The sequence below is a fragment of the Buteo buteo genome, chromosome 3 (assembly GCF_964188355.1).
Source record: "Buteo buteo chromosome 3, bButBut1.hap1.1, whole genome shotgun sequence".
In the NCBI taxonomy this organism is placed as follows: domain Eukaryota; kingdom Metazoa; phylum Chordata; class Aves; order Accipitriformes; family Accipitridae; genus Buteo; species Buteo buteo.
This window is the reverse complement of record NC_134173.1, coordinates 51,279,004-51,295,791: the sequence shown is the minus strand read 5'-3', so window position 1 is coordinate 51,295,791 and position 16,788 is coordinate 51,279,004. Positions and strand designations below refer to the sequence as shown.

Here is a 16,788-nt window from a genome sequence, read left to right as displayed (position 1 = left end):
CAAATATATGAGCACAATAAACGCTACAAAAACATCAGCTCAGCACAGCAACATGAAGTAAAGCAACCCAAAAGGTGAGGGTGGTGCTAAGACTCATTCCTGCTCCACTGCTATTCAGCCTGAGTAGGCAAAGGGGTGTATCTTAGTCCAGTTTACCAATTGCCAGCATGTCAATATCAGGATTCCCAATGTTAGTAATTTCAACACCTACCACATTTATTAGGTGCTAAAACTACGGAGAGATGAGTCTCATGGCGAGAGCTCCGTCATCCCGCAGAGCCCTGCCCTGCCCCCGGCTGCTGCGCCATCAGTTTTCCCTTCCAATGCAGTCACACCGCTGCTTCGCCCCTCCTGCGGACCCTCAGCCTCCTGATATCCCACTGACCCTCTGCATACGGTTCAATATACCATGACACTTGGTGCTCTCATGATGCAGTATCATAACATCAAATACATCAAGTAACACCAGCCACTACCTCTAGTTACATCAGCTTCGTATATTGAGGTTTCTGGTTTCACAGGTATTCAGATAAGGAATCAACAGAAGTTGCTTCAGAGAGTGGAGGATATAAAAATATTTATCTTCTTTACAGAGAAACAGAGATATTTATATAGTTATGTGTTTTGTATGAACAAACTTTATAAACTTATAGTAAAAGTAAATGATTTTAAGGAACTTTAAAATCTACTTCCTAGGTATTTGGGAAATACCTGAACTAACTTAAAGTAGAATATCTGTATACCATCAGAAATTTTTTAAAATGGAAGAAAAAATTCAACATCCAATTTCATAAACATAATCCCCTATACAATTGGATGGAAAAAAATAGACTTTGGCTCAGCTATATTTGACCTTGAAGATTATTTCAGCTTTGTTGCAACTTTTACAGAAGTTATTTTGGAGTACAGATATAATGAAAGAATAATATTCCTCTCTAATCCAGGATTCTGGACTACAGCTGAATCTATAACTACTGTAGATACTTTGTAGGAATACAGAACAAATACACAAAGTATTCTTGTGTCCTCCTGTGTTTTCTCTCCTTATTCCAGACTGCAACCACTCTCCTTCTCTCAAGAACAAGATTTGACAGTTCTCAATTCTTTGAACAATGTTGTTACATACCTACAGATGCTACTGTGGTTTGCATAACACTTAATCATTTTCTGATCCATATTAAGATATTAAGTTACATTTAAATTATCTCCCCTTACAATGAGTTCTGCAGATTCATTAGATAAAAAAAGCAGTTTCTTACTTCTGTAGTCTTCTGCATTTGCTATTCTTCTGCCTGAAAAGTTACATGCTTTTGGCACAGAGTTGTTTGTTACAATACTTTCCAAGAGGATTATTTTGTGTATACCATACTAAATATCCTTTGGGAATATATCAGTGTCTCCTTTGCTTTATTTTGTTTTGTTCTGAAGCTAAAAGAATAATTTCCAAATGTTATCATTCTTTACGCCTGAATACCATTTATTTTTTCATCCTGAATCTCACCTGTATGCAGTAAGGTATGAGTATAATAGCACAAAAGAAACAAAAATACCAAAGTGAATGGCTTTTAATTCACCACAAAAACCTCTAGTGAGCAATTTCCTCTTCCATCTGAGAGATTAATTGTGAGAATTGTTTCTTCTGTTTCCCAGTAATAGCATGTGAACAGCTCTCTACTATGAACAATCAGAACATTGATTACCATTCAAGATTGGATCCCAAAAATGATAATTACTGTTATACCCTCAGAGAGTAGCAATTTAGTTAGTCAGGCCTAAAACTGATAATTACTAACTTCAGATATTTTTGTTTAGCTGTTTGTTCTGACAGTGTGCCTATTCATATATTTAAAACTTGTTCACAGTAGGGAAGTTCAATAAGAATTAAATTCTCCCTTCCCTAGTGAATTTTTGTTTGTTTTCTAAGATCAGTTTGTGTTGTATGGATGGGAAATTTCTAACTGTGTAATAGCTTAGTTTCCAGACAATGAGATGGATGGTTATTTAGCTGTGGAACCAAAACCACAGAGAGAATTCTGTGAACTACGTAATATCACAGAGAAATATTAGTTAATATTAGCATTTCAGAGAAAGTTATTATGGTGAATTACCGGGAAATGTCATGATTGCAGAACTTAGCAACTTCAGCATCACTCTCATTTACTTTTTTTTTTTTTAATTTTAATTTTTTTACTTTAAATCTTCAGCATTTTAGGTGGATGTTTCACAGGTAGTAACTAAAAGGTCACATATCAAACCGAATTTTTATCGTTTGTTTATACCCGTGGACTATGTGAAATACATCCAAACCATGAGTATGGCTTCAGGTAGGCAATTTCTGTAGCCACTCATTTAAACAAGCAGCAGCCTACCCTTGGTCCCCCATCTCTTTCTGCAGAAGGTAGCTCAGGACTTGCAGAAACAAAGGCAATGCTTCATCAGCATGTAGCTCCTACTCTTTATTTACATTATAGTTAAATAAATATAATGTGCACCCATATATCTTCCGCAGTGAAGATCTAACAATGAAGCAACCAGAACAGAAACATCTGGGGAGGAAGGTGTAATTTCCAGCATAAGCTGGTATGGGAAACTCCTGCAGTCTTGCAACACGAGTAATGTAGAGAAACTACTTAGATCAAGAGGGGGCAAAAAGTTGTATTGAAACAAGCCTTCCAAATCTGGTTGCACGTGACTTTTTTTGACAGATATACTTAAAATTTTTAGCATTTATACAAGTCCAGATCAACTCTCCAGTTAACCCTCTGTGCTGGGCAACAGGCATACAGCTTGGCTGCCACTGCTTTTTGGATAAACACTGTTTGAAACTAAGTTGACTGACAGCACACAATTATATCACATTGCATTATGTTGTAAAATCTTTCACCCACTAAGCAATAACCAAAATGTAGTAAGATCAATATTCTTAAAGAAATTTCTGATAATCTACTTTATCTTCACTGTGGTTGTGATGCTTATTTTTGCGGGTTTCCCATCTTATTTTCTGGTACATTGTATGATTATTCTTCCTTCTTGATGCAGAAGAACTACAGGAAAAACTTACAGGGAAGCATCAGAACAGCAAAAACTTAAAGTACAAAAAAATGTCAAAAGCAAATAGTTTTCTCTTTTCATTATTTGTACTAATACTGAGCTTTCTTAAACTGTAAAAGGAACAAAATTTTCACTTATTTTAGGATTGTCTCCAGAATTTTTCATTTTTCAAAATTTAGTTCCTAGGGGATGAAGCAATATTTCAGAGAGAGAGAACAACAGTAACAAAAATGGTTTGAAAGGTGCATGGCTAGTTTCTTTGTGCAGCTTTTTTAATACATCACACTATGTTAAAAGACTTATTAAGAAGTAGCTATCTTGAGATGAATTTTGTTTTCACCAGGTATACAGTCTTAATTAAATTCATATGAATGAAATCAGGAGCTGTCATAGAAAGGAAAAAACCCACAGGAGAAAGTGAGGGAAAGCAGCCTTGAGTTAATGCACAGTAAAGCAGAAAAGATCATGGAAACAAATTATAAAACCAAGGGATTAGACAGAAGTGGTGGAAGGTGGGATTTAAAAAATAAATAATTATAGAAACAAAATGAAAACTGAAGTTGAGAATGGAAGAAAGATAATGCAAAGGGAACCTTTTCTTGCAGCTATCTTTACTTCTCCATAATTTTACCCTGACAAGTAGAAGAGAATGGGGATTTAGCCAGGAGAAGAGAAATGAGTAATTGCAAAAACCAAAGCTCTCATGTTCATTAATTCAAGCCCTTTTGGTTCTTGTCCACTTTCAATACTTTCTTCCCATGACAACGTGCTCAGTTTATTATTGTTAAAATTCCACTCTCACTGTGTAGTCAATCTAACTTTATGGCCAGTAAAAATTTTTATGATGTAACAGGCACTTTGGAAATCACTAATCTCAAACTTTCTGTCCACTTTAATTGAAAGGCTATCATGTTACCTACTCCATGAATTCGGTTTTGGAGAATGAATTTTAAATCCCTCAAAACTCCACATTCTGGAAGGTGCAGCTTTTTTTCACTGTTAAACCAAACAAAAAGTGGTGGTACTCTTTCTGATCATTTGCTGCATGGGCTAAGAAGACAGGGAATATCTCTTGGCAGGAGGCAGTACAGATGTGAACCTCTCATTTAGTATGTTGTATCGGTTATCTCAAAATCAGAGGCTGCAAAAGTGAAGACATCTATGGACTGTCTGGAGATCAACAGTCAAACACGCGCAGTTCAGCTTGACTGAGTCACCAATTTAAAACTCTTTTTGGCCTGTTTCAACAGACATTATAATTGGGAGCTTTTGGTCTTTTGAATTGCAGCTCTTTAGTTCACTGTGGGTGGCTTGAGAGTGTTTGGTAGCTTCTGATGGTGTGTGGAGTGAGCTTTCCTCACCCCAGGACCTGAAAAAGACTTCTTTCTGTGATCTTTCTGGACTAACACATAGCATGCTGCACTGTAATTGTGGGAACCAGAACTCACATCCAGCCTAGTTGTACTTTTCAAGATACAGAATATGAGCCTGCAAGAAGTTATTTCCACTGTGAAAGAAAAATGAACTCTTTTCCTGCTTATCACTGTATAATAAAGACTCATGTTTGTACGTCATGAAAAACTATGCATAACAGAATAGTGCAGCATAATTTTCCCCACAGGGAAACAAAGCTTCATACAAGAATATTAGCCTTACAAAAACACACTTCATATTCAGATGTGCTCCTACATTATTAAGCAAACTGATAATAGACCATGTAAATTTGTTCTCCTGATAACCAGAAATAATTTTTATTTCAACTACTCTACATAAGCAACTAATTATATATAAGTTTTAAAAATATAGTAGCTGAAAAACTTACCAGTAAAATGTAGAAGACTGGAATGCATTGACCAGCTATTTCTCATTCACAGAAGAGTAGCACAACTGAAGTCTGTAGCACTACAGTCCTTAAGAGAATAAAGCTTTTTTCCTAGGATAATTTTTTTTTTCTCACTTTGAACTGCAAGCAGCTTTCCTCTACCTAGTCAGCAAATTTAATGTCAAAATTCATTTTAGTATGTTGAGAGTTTTTATAGACACATATATTTATGCAAGCATTCTTGCACATATAATAAACTAATAGGAAAAAAAAAATTTAAAAGCTTTTTTTGTGGATTTTTTTGATGCTATAAAGGCATCATCCAATTCTAATTACAAAATTCTTCCATAGGCATCTGTTACGTTATGTCATTTCCTCTCCCCATCAATACCTATTTATTTAGTATCAGGAAATAATTCCATTGACTTGATTAGCTTTCCACGCCTTGTTTATCTTTATGGCCCCTCACTACAGGAAAGACGTTGAGGTACTAGAGTGTGTCCAGAGAAGGGCAACAAAGCTGGTGAGGAGCCTGGAGCACAAGTCTTATGAGGAGCGGCTGAGGGAGCTGGGGTTGTTTAGTCTGGAGAAAAGGAGGCTGAGGGGAGACCTTATCGCTCTCTACAATTACCTGAAAGGAGGTTGTAGTGAGGTGGGTGCTGGTCTCTTCTGTCAGTTGGCTGGAGATAGGATGAGAGGAAATGGCCTCAAGTTGCGGCAGGGGAGGTTTAGATTGGGCGTTAGGAAAAATTTCTTTACTGAAAGGGTTGTCAGACATTGGAACAGGCTGTCCAGGGAAGCGGTGGAGTCACCATCCCTGGGGCTATTCAAAAAGCGCGTAGACAAGGCACTTCAGCACATGGTTTTGTGGGCATGGTTGATGGTTGGACTCGATGATCTTGAAGGTCTTTTCCAACCTAAATGATTTTATGATTCTATGATTTATAAAGTAGCAGTTACACAAACATTAAAAAATCTGCATTATACCTTCCATTCTGCTTTTAAAAATGAAATAGTCTCTGTGAATGTATTATATTAAAAGGTTTTGGTAATTACAGTTTTTATTTTATGTTTACTTATTTTCTATTTTAATACTATGTTAACTTCATCAGAATGCCTCTTAAGATAACTAAATATATTCCCTCTTTTATGAACACTCCCTCAAATATTAGATTTAAAAAGCAGTTTAGGAATCCAAAATTTACTACCTGAAAAAAAATTGAAGGAGCTACACTCCAAATTTCAAATTTTATAAGCTCCACCTATTCTTGTCAGAAACCAGTTCTAATTTATTTTGTGTCTAGATGGCACAGATTCACAAAGCCTGCTCATAGCTTGCCTCACACAAAAATGCACACTTATGATCTTCACAAAACACAAAGAAGCCAAGAGCAGTTCATCTCAAAAACACCTCTTCCCTTTGCCTTTCCTCTGTGACTCACTATTTTGTACATTTTTTCCTTTTTTTTCTTTAACATTATTTGCTGATTACAGTACTTAGACAGACTACTGGAAAAATAGTATCAAATCGCTTTTCCAGCCAAGGAGGTTCAGGTCTTTTCCTACTATTTCTAAGAAGGAACCAGCTGTTTTGGAGAGGGACTTTTCATTCTTCGTGTGGAAGCTGCCCAAGGTATGGAATAGTCATAGCATCAGTCATTTTTGTGTAATTATTGGCTGGTTAGAGCACTGCATTTTTATTTTTTTCAGTATAAAGAAACAGTCTTATAGTAGAGACCATAACCCAGGTCTGCTCCCTTCCCAGAGAAATACCATCCCAACTACCAACTACACTGACTATTCCACTTCTTCTTGTATTTCAGGATGTCTTCAATAAAAAACTGTTGGCTCAAAATGCATGGCATTATTCTTCTTGTCCCAGAATACCACATCTATTACAGGCTATTCATTAATTTCTAGTTTAATCTGATAAGTAGAAGCAGGTCACTGACTTAGCTCTCCATTACCAGCAAGAGGTGCCCTGTCACCTTATCCGGGAATTGCAACTGCTAGCCAGGAGACTGGAATCATGATGAGAAACGTGGATTCCCACACTTAACAGCACCTGGCAAGATGGCAAAGTTTAATCACAGCCTTGATCCAGACTTTCACTTGCATATCGCATACCAGTAGCTTCAAGGCACTCCTCTAGGAAATAAGCATTTTAGTCTGGTATCTAACCATTAAACTTGCATAAAGGACTACCGGCAGCACTACAAGCACCAGCTGTATTAGTATGACTCTAATGCAAGTGACATTCCTGACCTGGGAGAGGAGCCCATGCACGTGGAACAATTCCCTATCAGACCTGCTTTGAAGATGCAGGCAGAGGATTTTCTAGTTCTTCTCATTCCAATCAGGTTTAAACAGGATATAGGCTGAGATAAGTCAGCTGGTACGGTTGAAGGCATATGAAAAAGCAGAACTTTTCAGAATGAAAGAGTAAGAGATCTAGAGGATTTACACACCTAACGGGATTCTGCAGCAGCTAAGTAAAAAATTTCTGCATTGGATTTTGAAGTTAGATCAAACACAGGCACCAACTTCCCGCTTGAGGCATTTTGGCCTCTGTGGGGACAACGCAGGAGATTGTCAGGCTGTGAGCGCAGCAATCCCACATGAAGGGCCCTGTGTGTGCTCAAAGGACTCTGCTGTAACAAGCACCCTGCAGGTGATGCAGTGTTGTGTTGCACACACAGGTGCGACAGGACAGCACATGCAGCAGCCAGGCACAACCAGCATCAGCTCTACTCTGTATGTTGCCTGTAGGATTTCCCTTACGCTGCTACCCCAAGTCATAATTCTGTAACAATAAAAGAATGAAAATAATGCAACAGAAATGACCACGCTTCTTGATATTTCCTACTAACATAAGCATATGGCCCAGTTCCTGCCAAGCATGCAGGCCACTGGAGACCCCATTCTGGGCTCCTTCACTCATCCTCTGCGTGGTAGAGGGATCCAAAGCACCAAGCGCAGGGGTCTGGGTTTCTTTCAGGAGGCCAGGTACCCAGGAGACGTTGCAGTGTCAAGTGCTGGAACATTTGTTCCGTGTTAATATTTACAAGGAAGGAGGGAAGCCTTTTGAAGACCTAAGACCTAAGACATTTGAAGACCTAAGCAACTGGCAACGAATAAACGAACTCAGCGCTTGTGGTCAGAATAGGAAAAGAGAAGAAATTTAAAAGACCTCTGATCATTTGAATAAGCTTTAGAGAATCATTTGAAGACATCTGTTTTACTAATTTATTTTGCTTTAATGATGGGTGTGTGAACTCTAAAGAGAATTTAAAGATATTTTCCCTACTGTTTTTAATTATTGAATATTGTATAGTATTTCTTTTCAAGCCAAGAGCAATAGAAAACCTCAGGAATATGTCAGTGCTTACCAGGCGCTGATTCATGTTTTCTTTCTGAAGAAGAAGGAAAGAGAGCACCAACAACAACTGAATATTATATTAGAGCTGATGAATGTGGTTTTACTTCATATTGCAACACCCTAGGAGCATGTATACAGACAATTACTACATCTCAACAAAGGAGCAACAAATTCTTAAAAGACATTAATTTCATCAGTCATGAACATCGGGCCAGACCCATGGTCAGTTTTTCTCAGAGAAGTGAAAAAAAAGTATTACAAAAGTCATAGCTGTCACAAATGCAATGCATCAGTAGCATACAGAGTATTTGTTTGCCACCAACCTGAATGATTCCTCCTAGAAATGAAACTGCTGCTGCAACTCCAATCCTCTGCATTTCAAACTCCGATAGGCCCAAAACTCCTGAATTATTATTTGTAGTGAAATTAGCATTGACTGAAGGAACAAGACGCTCAACTGCGTTGGCAGATATTAAGGACGTTAAAGCAAAAGTTCCTATAAAAAAAGCCACACATTAGTTGCCAATAATTCTATACCTGTCTGTACTCATCACTCCTGGTCTCTTTTTCAAAACTTGGCCATTACGAGTAAAAGTGCCATTTTGTGCATTCCTGTCATGTTAAGAACAATTTTTAAGGTAATCTTTTTAAGTAACACACATTTCTTCATGCAAAATACTATTTGTACAGGCAAACTACATATAAATTTTTTTGTGACCACATTCATTTAAACACGTTAACAAAAGAGGTTTGAACACAACAATTCACAATGATTTCAAGTTACCAGAAATGCTTTTAACTCATCCTGGATGTGACGAAACAGCTTTTTGTCTGAGAATCCCAAATGTTCAGCATTCAAATTTCCAGGGCAATTAATTCACACACTATATATAGTACCTCACCCATTACAGTTAGCAGATGTGTAAGTTTGAAAACTCAACAATCTGCACTCTAATAAATGGAGGCAGATTATGAGAGAAGCATTTATTTGCTGAGAGAGGTAAAGCAAGTTTAATGACACACAGATGAAAAAGGATGATAATTCAATATTAAAAGGCACAGACACATTCATGCAGAGCTCTAAGAGCATAAGAAATGCTCTACTATGTCAGACCAATGGTCCATCTCACCCAGTATTCTGCCTCCAGCTGTGGCAATTGGAGGTGTTACCCAGGAAAAGCACACAAGCCTGGCCATTTTCTGCAGGCCATTCCCCTCATAATCCCCCACCATCCATAGCTGTTGTGTTAGGGAAATACATCCTTATTTGGCCCTTTTTTATTTTGTTTATGGACTAGCGTTCATGAATTTGTCAAAGCTCTGTTTGAACCTGCTTGTATTTTCTGCCTCCAAAATGTCCTCTGGGAGCAGGTTCCAGAAGTTCACCATCTGCTGTAGTATTTTCTTTAATCCATACTTTGAAAGTCTTTTAAAGTGATCTCTCATTAGTTTCATTGAGCTCTCCTTATTTCTACTGTTGCAGGACCTGGGGAACACAGTTCTACCTTCACCTTGGCTTTCATAGAGTAAATCTCCCAGCATGAATTCCTTGGGAACCTACCAGGGTCGCCTCCACCCTGAAAAATGACCACCAAGTAAGTCCTACCTTTTGCTTCTTATCCTTTAACCTGCTAATAATTAATAAAAGGACTTTTCTCCTATCACAAGGGCAACTTGACTTCTTTAGTAACCTTTGGTGTGGAACCTTATCAGTAGCTGTTTGAATATTCTCATATCTCATATTCAAAGTATTTCCTTTTTCCATGTGCTTACTGACACTGATACAGTACTCTAGGAAGTTAGTGAGGTAGGATTTTCCTTTACAGGAGTCATATTAACTCCTCTCCAACAGACTTTGATTATACATATCTTTCAGTATTCTTATTTTTATTATAGACAAGTCTGCAGTTCCCAAGGTTCCCTCCAGAGCTCCTCTGACAGTGAAATTACACTGATAACTTAACAATCCTGTGGCCCTGTCACACCTTTGTCAGAAAGGTGTCCCACCAGTTTGCTTCCTGGAGTCCTCATTTTAATGTATTTAAAGAACCTTTAACTACCAGTTTGATCGTCCTTTCCATGGCATTCTTCAAATTCCTTCTTTTACCCTTCTAAACTTCCTGCGTGTGCTTGACCTGCCACATTTCATGGCTTTCCCACTCACTTCATTTGGCCAAGCTTTCCAGTTTTCAAGTGCCAAGCTCTTCCCTGTGACAGTCCCCTTAATTTTCCCATTGAGGCATGAGGGGGTTTTTTTCATGACATTTTCTTTTTTGAATCATGATACACATTTTACCTGGGCCTGGAAGCAACACTCAGAATACTTGTAGGTATTTTGCTTTTCAGATTGCTCTTTTTTCTTTTAAACCTGTTCTCTCCTTTTTACTTTTTTCATTTTTTAAAAAAACAGTTTACATAAAATTGGATTTGATAACAGTTGTCATAAAATTCTATCTGATATCAAAGACCTATATGTGGTATTATGACAGATTAAACTGTCTCAGAGGATGCGCCAATTATACCAAAAACAGTCAAGAAAAAGGTGTAGGGGTCAGTTGCTCAGGTGAGTGATCTTTTAAAGTAGAACAACTATCTCACAGAAGAGACACTTCAAGTGAGTAAAAGTTGACAGAACTGGGCCATTGATGAATTTTCCATTTCATATGAACATGACTGACTTTACTAACAAAGGGCACTTTTATAGTCTGTATACATATGGAGAGCCCTGCTGATCTTACAGAAAATGCTGGTAGGTGAAGAGATCATCACCAATGTACCTGAGGAATTACAGAGCATTTGGGGTTCTGAGGCAGGCAGTATAGCTCCAGTTCAGCCTGCACACCACAACACCTTAATCGAGGCTGGTGGGATGAATGCATGAGACATTTCTACTGAAAGGATCAACAGCATGTGTCACAGACATTTATTAAAATAAAAAAAATCCTCATGACTGCAGGAGAACAGTTTTGTTGCCTTTTTTTCTTAAGATTAAATTCTGGAATATACACCTGTGAAAGGAACAGGTTTCCACACCAAGGACTGTGCAGGAATCCACAGCTATGGAGCTGTGGGACACAGCAAATCATTCTCTGAACAGTATTACCTCCCAAGGATAAAACAGACTTAACAGCTTGTACTTACCCATTCTATCATCTGTTTTCATTACTAGAATTATGTCAGCCAGATACTTATTTATCTACTTTCCAACATGTGATCGCATGATGGATTCTTGTCTTCCTAATAATCTTACACCAACGAACTGCTGACAATACACTGCTAAACTACTCAGTTTTGAAACAGCTTTTTAATATATTTTCATGTTTTAATAAGTATACTAATCTATCTCTACTTAAGAATTAGAATTATTTTCCAAATTCTAAATTTTCACTTTTTTTTTTTAAATGCTTCTCTCTTTTACATGAGCTGAGTACATTCCATCACTTACTACAGCATCAGATCACTAACAGCATCCACAGAACCTTCTCAGACATCAAAAGGCTCAAATACTTTCTGTGCCCCTAGGTAAAACAAACTTTCAGTCTTCCTTTTGCTCTGTGACAATTTATAGCTGATCAGCAATTTTAAGTAATTTAACTGAATATTTTTGAAGAAAAAAGGTGCTCAAAGTATGTGGCTAACTTCTCACTAAAACATTGCATACACTTGAGTGCATACACATGAGCAATCAGATTCTGCAGAGTTCATTTTGTGTGTGATTACTCAGAATCATCTTTTCTCTTTTCACGAGTTTTTTTCCTCCACAAGGAGAACATGCCTCCTGCCTGCTTAAATCTTCTGACAGCCACAGAAGCTGCTTCCCTTTACCTGGTTCTTCCTACCATGCTTTGCTACTGGGCCTGTCTCATCCTTCCTGCAAACTTCAGGGGCCACCAAGTGCCCACTTCTGCACACCAAAGAATTTGTGGTTCAACCTCATGAGTATTGTTTCCAACTTTCAGCTATAATTTGGTTTCTTTGGAGTCAGAAACAGGGCATTCACCAACCTATTAGGAGATCAAAGTCGTTCAACTCTTGCAGTTGCTGTTGGCTCTGCTGAGAGTAAAGTAGTAACTACTAGCATAGTAGGCAGGGAGCACCTTTTGCTGCCTACCTAATTACACTGCAAGTGGACAGGAGCTGTACTGAACTCATTGGGAGAATCTCTAGCTTTAACACAATAGCAGGTAATAGGCACGAAACCTTTTTTTTCTGAGAAAGGCAGGGTTTGTGTTTCAGACAGGTGAGAAGTAATGTGTGTTTTCTGTGGTTTAATACGCAGTCGAGATTTTTTCATTCCTGTTTTCATATATCTTGTTGGCTGAGCCCTTTGTTAAAAACTTAGCCTGAGGCAGATTTCTAAAGTAGAGTTAAAACACAAAAGCCCTTAGTAAACTACATTTACGAAGGAAGTGTCAATGCAGTATTAAATTATAATGGCAGGAGTAACTCCAATATATTCTTAATGAGGCTCTTTAAAGTATTTAAACTGGCAAAAAATAGTTGTAAAAGAAGCACAAAACCAGCTTATTTCTGTTTAGTCTTAGATAGTTTTCCTTCCATTGATCTTATAACAAACCAAATAAATGTTCAGTTTCCAATTCCTTATTTCTGAAAATATTTTTAGCAAATAGACACTTACCTGTCGCAACATGACGTCCCATTCCAAATATGGCATAAATAATGACAGGGAAGAAAGAGCCATATAAACCAAAAACTGGATGGACTGAAGACAGAACAGCAAAGGCCAGTCCTATAGAAAGTTAAATGGAATTACTTCACTATATGAAGATAAGACTGTTCTGCATTCTTTTTTTTTTACTTTAATGAGGAAACATGTACAATCTTATTAAGAGCAGGAAAAAACCTACCTTCATTTACAAAAACCTAGAGCATAAGTCAACTACTGTACAATTAGGACCAGGAAGAACTGTGGAAGGTTCTTTTGTCTATTGCCTCTCATGAAAACCCTCACACTTTCTTCTGAGTCTTGATCACCAGCAGAAACAAATGGGTCACAGATACAATCTAATCTATGGCACCACCTACCATGTTTCCAGGTTGTCACCATCAGTGGTTCCAAACTCTTTTTTAATAGCCAGTCCTCACAGGAGGAGGTAGCACCATTTCACCCCCACCCTCACAAACAGGGGTTTGAGACTGCCAGGGCTCCAGGCAGTCAGATGGTTATTTCTTACAAAGAGTTCAAAACCTATAATTTTGGTTTGGATGGAGCCCCTTCAGTCTGCTTTCTTCTAATTTCTTAAACAAAAAAATATTCCAGAGTTTGTTGTCTTTGGGTGCCTCGGTTTTTTAATCCTTAATTTTTTTTTAATTTTTTTTTTTAATGTAAAGCTGTCAGTCCAGAAACAGAAAGTATTTGACTTTCATGTTGAGATGGAGAATGAACTGAATTGATTAGGATTTAACTTCACAGACTTACTAGTTACCTTCATTGCTTAGCTATAGAGGACAGCATCCATCTTCTTCTTAGAAAGTCTCAGAATATGTCAAGAAATTCTCTCTTAACAGAGACATTCCTGCAAAGCAGCTTTGGTTGCCGTTCAACTTTAGATATCTAAGTCTGCATTGACTTCTTACAAGTCAGCAGAAAGAGAGACTCCTCAGACTGTTTCAGACCAGCAGCCTCTACTGTCATTTCAGTTTTTTCTCCTAGAAACTGAGTAGGAGAAATTGCCTGGCAGAGTTTCTCCATAAATCTTGGTGAATACCATGTTGTGCAGTAGGGAAGACAGGACTGGCTTGTGTAACACACAAGGTGCCTTTCTGAAGTCCACCTTCAACCTGAGTGACCAATCTCAGCTAGTGTGTACATGTGTGTATTGGGAGAATGACCACACATGGTCTGGGACAGAGGTGGTTCACATCAATGAAATGGAGTTGCCTTCTGTGTACATTTGAAATCTCCAAGGAAAATTAAATATGTAGGATTCACTGTTCGCACCAGACTTTCCTGACTGCTCCAGAAAGCATTTTTTACTTGAAGCACTGGTGTATAGTGTCTGAATAATATGGAAAGGGCCAAAGAGCATCTTTGGGTTTAGGCTTTCAGTGGCAATTCGGAACATTTTGAATCAAGAGCTCTCTTTTTGAATCTGGATTTGAGTCTGTGACAGAGCACATGGTGGTGCTATAAAATGCCAAAAGGCCAGAAGTGTCAAGTTCCCTGTGAAGCAGACAAGGCCTAGCATTTCACCTGTTCTTAGGAAAACATCACGGTGAAGATTTTGCTGAGATGGATCTTACACAGATCATCTTCATCCACACTGCACTCAGCTAAGCAGCACCATCAGTTGTGACTTGGAGAGGAGAGGAGATATTTTAAAACATGTCTGTTTTAAAACATTGATGCCTTCTTTTAAACAGTAAGGGACTTCATTGCTCTTTTGCCTTTTAATTAGCATATCTACTGATCATCACTTCTGCTTTTTTCTCTTAGCGCACCATTATCATGAACCAGGAAGGTATTTGAAAAGAAATTATAGTTCTACATCCATGTTCACATGATCAATAGATGTAAAAGAAGATTCTGACCCAAGAGCAACACAGAAGGGTGTGCCTGAGGAGAATAAAAACAGCACAGGAGAAAACTGCATGAGCCTATCCAGACAAAAGTGAGCATGGGGAAAAAAAGAGAGAAAGAAAAGGAGAAAGAGCTTTTTAAGGCTTGTTCAAAACTGAAAAGCTCTTCCATTATAACCATTTTATGAACAAAAACTAACAAAAACTTCGTAATTAACTAACTAGTAGAGTTCCACTCACACAGATATTCCAATTTTACAAAAAAGCATTATTCAAGGCTAATTTATATTCCTCTCCAAAAATAGCAAAACCAGTATAAGTGCAGCTACACTTTAATTATAACAAGATAACTGAAAAGAAGTGACCTTTCTGAGTGGACAATTGTAAGGGAAATATACAAAATTCAGCACTGAATGTTGAGCCAGGTATGTAGTTTAGAAGCACTATTGAAAGAAGTCTCTAAACTCTGGTTAAGATGATCTGCAAAATTCTGTATGTTTAAGATCCTCACTCATTAAATAAAGGAAATACCCTAACACTTAACCAAAGAATTACAAATAAAGAACATTTTCATCTGAACACATTCCTGTTTCCAAAACCTCCTATTCACACTGCAGAACAACTACACAATGCATAGAGAACTCATCTCAGTTAGTTCCTTTGTATGCTTTCCTCCTTGCATATTTTTTTAAAAGGTTTGGACTCTATCAGTTATTACAAGGGAAGCATAAAAACTCCCTCTTTGCTAGGAAAGGTTAACAATTTTGAAGAAATGTTTTAAAATATCAAGTCCTTTTTGCCAAAACCAGATTATGTTAGTATCATTTTTAACTTTGCGCTTGCATTGTGTTAATTTTCTACCTTGAAGTTTTCCTTATAAAATCTACGCAGTTCACTTTTAATAGGTTTTCACCCTAAGTAACTTTATCACTCAGTTCAAGAGGATGTTAGGTTAGAAATTGTACAAAACAAAACTGAAGGGTATGTTAATACACCACAGGCCAAGCTAAAATATTTCCAGAAGAGGGACCACTAGCTCTTTTTCTATTCAATATTTCCAATTAATACAAGATTAAGAACAGTATACATTGTTCTTTCCTCTCAACATTTACAAGGAAAACAAGGCTTCAGCTACCACAAAATATTCTGTCACCATCTGGCTGTAAAAGCCATTTCTCGCTTCTCTACATGTGTTTACTTTGGGTTTATGTTCCCTAAGACCTTCTGAATCTAAAATATTTGATAATTATGGCCAGACTGTGTTTGATCCAGCACAAACTGTACATGTTGTGGGCAGAGCACAAGAAGCTGAACCCAGCCCTAGATCACGCACACAGAAACTGTGTCAATGTCTCAGTTCAGCTCTGTGAACAGGGCTGAGGGGAACAGAGAGCCACAACCCAAATGAACCCTTACGGCCAGAACTGGCTGACAGAAACCTGGCATGAGTCCTGACAAACTGTGGAAAAGGGGTTACCTTGCCCAGCAAACCCCCAGCATCCAATAGAAATTTTGCTTTGCTCACAGACTTGTCACTGAGAAATATCGCTTGTTTACAGGCAGATAATCTAAACATAAATTTGGCCCTTGTTTTTTTCCCTTTCACAGTGTTTTTGTATTAAGTTTCTAGAAGCGGTGTCTCATTCTTTTCATGGTGAGGTCATGGCAGTCAGGACAGAGCTAAAATTACCAACCTTTGACTCTAGTCCTGGCTCTGTTTGTTAGCTTTTTGCTCCCATTACTGAAGCATGTCAATCGTGTGCAAGAGCAGGGAGGCATTATAAAACAGAATTACTAAAGACTTCAGGCTTTCTGATTAGGCACATAATGTTCTAAAGGTTCAAACACTTTTAAAGATATAATCAGTAGTATATTTCAGCTCATTTCATTAATTTTCATATTAAACTTCACTACAAAGCATTCCATATGCTCAAGAACTAGTCATAAGACAGGAAACATTATTTTAATTTTTTTCATTCCAAACAGTAATAATACT

The 16,788-nt window shown here is 37.7% G+C and overlaps 1 protein-coding gene across 1 annotated transcript in view; it reads right to left on the bottom strand.

Annotated features, from left to right (window-relative positions):
- The window catches only part of SLC26A7 (solute carrier family 26 member 7), a 69,241-nt gene that overhangs the window by 41,179 nt on the left and 11,274 nt on the right, over window positions 1–16,788 (bottom strand). The window contains exons 2-3 of the mRNA XM_075024365.1: window positions 12,892–13,002; window positions 8,576–8,748 (exon numbers count right to left, since the gene is read on the bottom strand). Coding sequence (XP_074880466.1) covers window positions 8,576–8,748; window positions 12,892–13,002 — 284 coding nt within the window. The remainder of the gene's footprint in view (window positions 1–8,575; window positions 8,749–12,891; window positions 13,003–16,788) is intronic.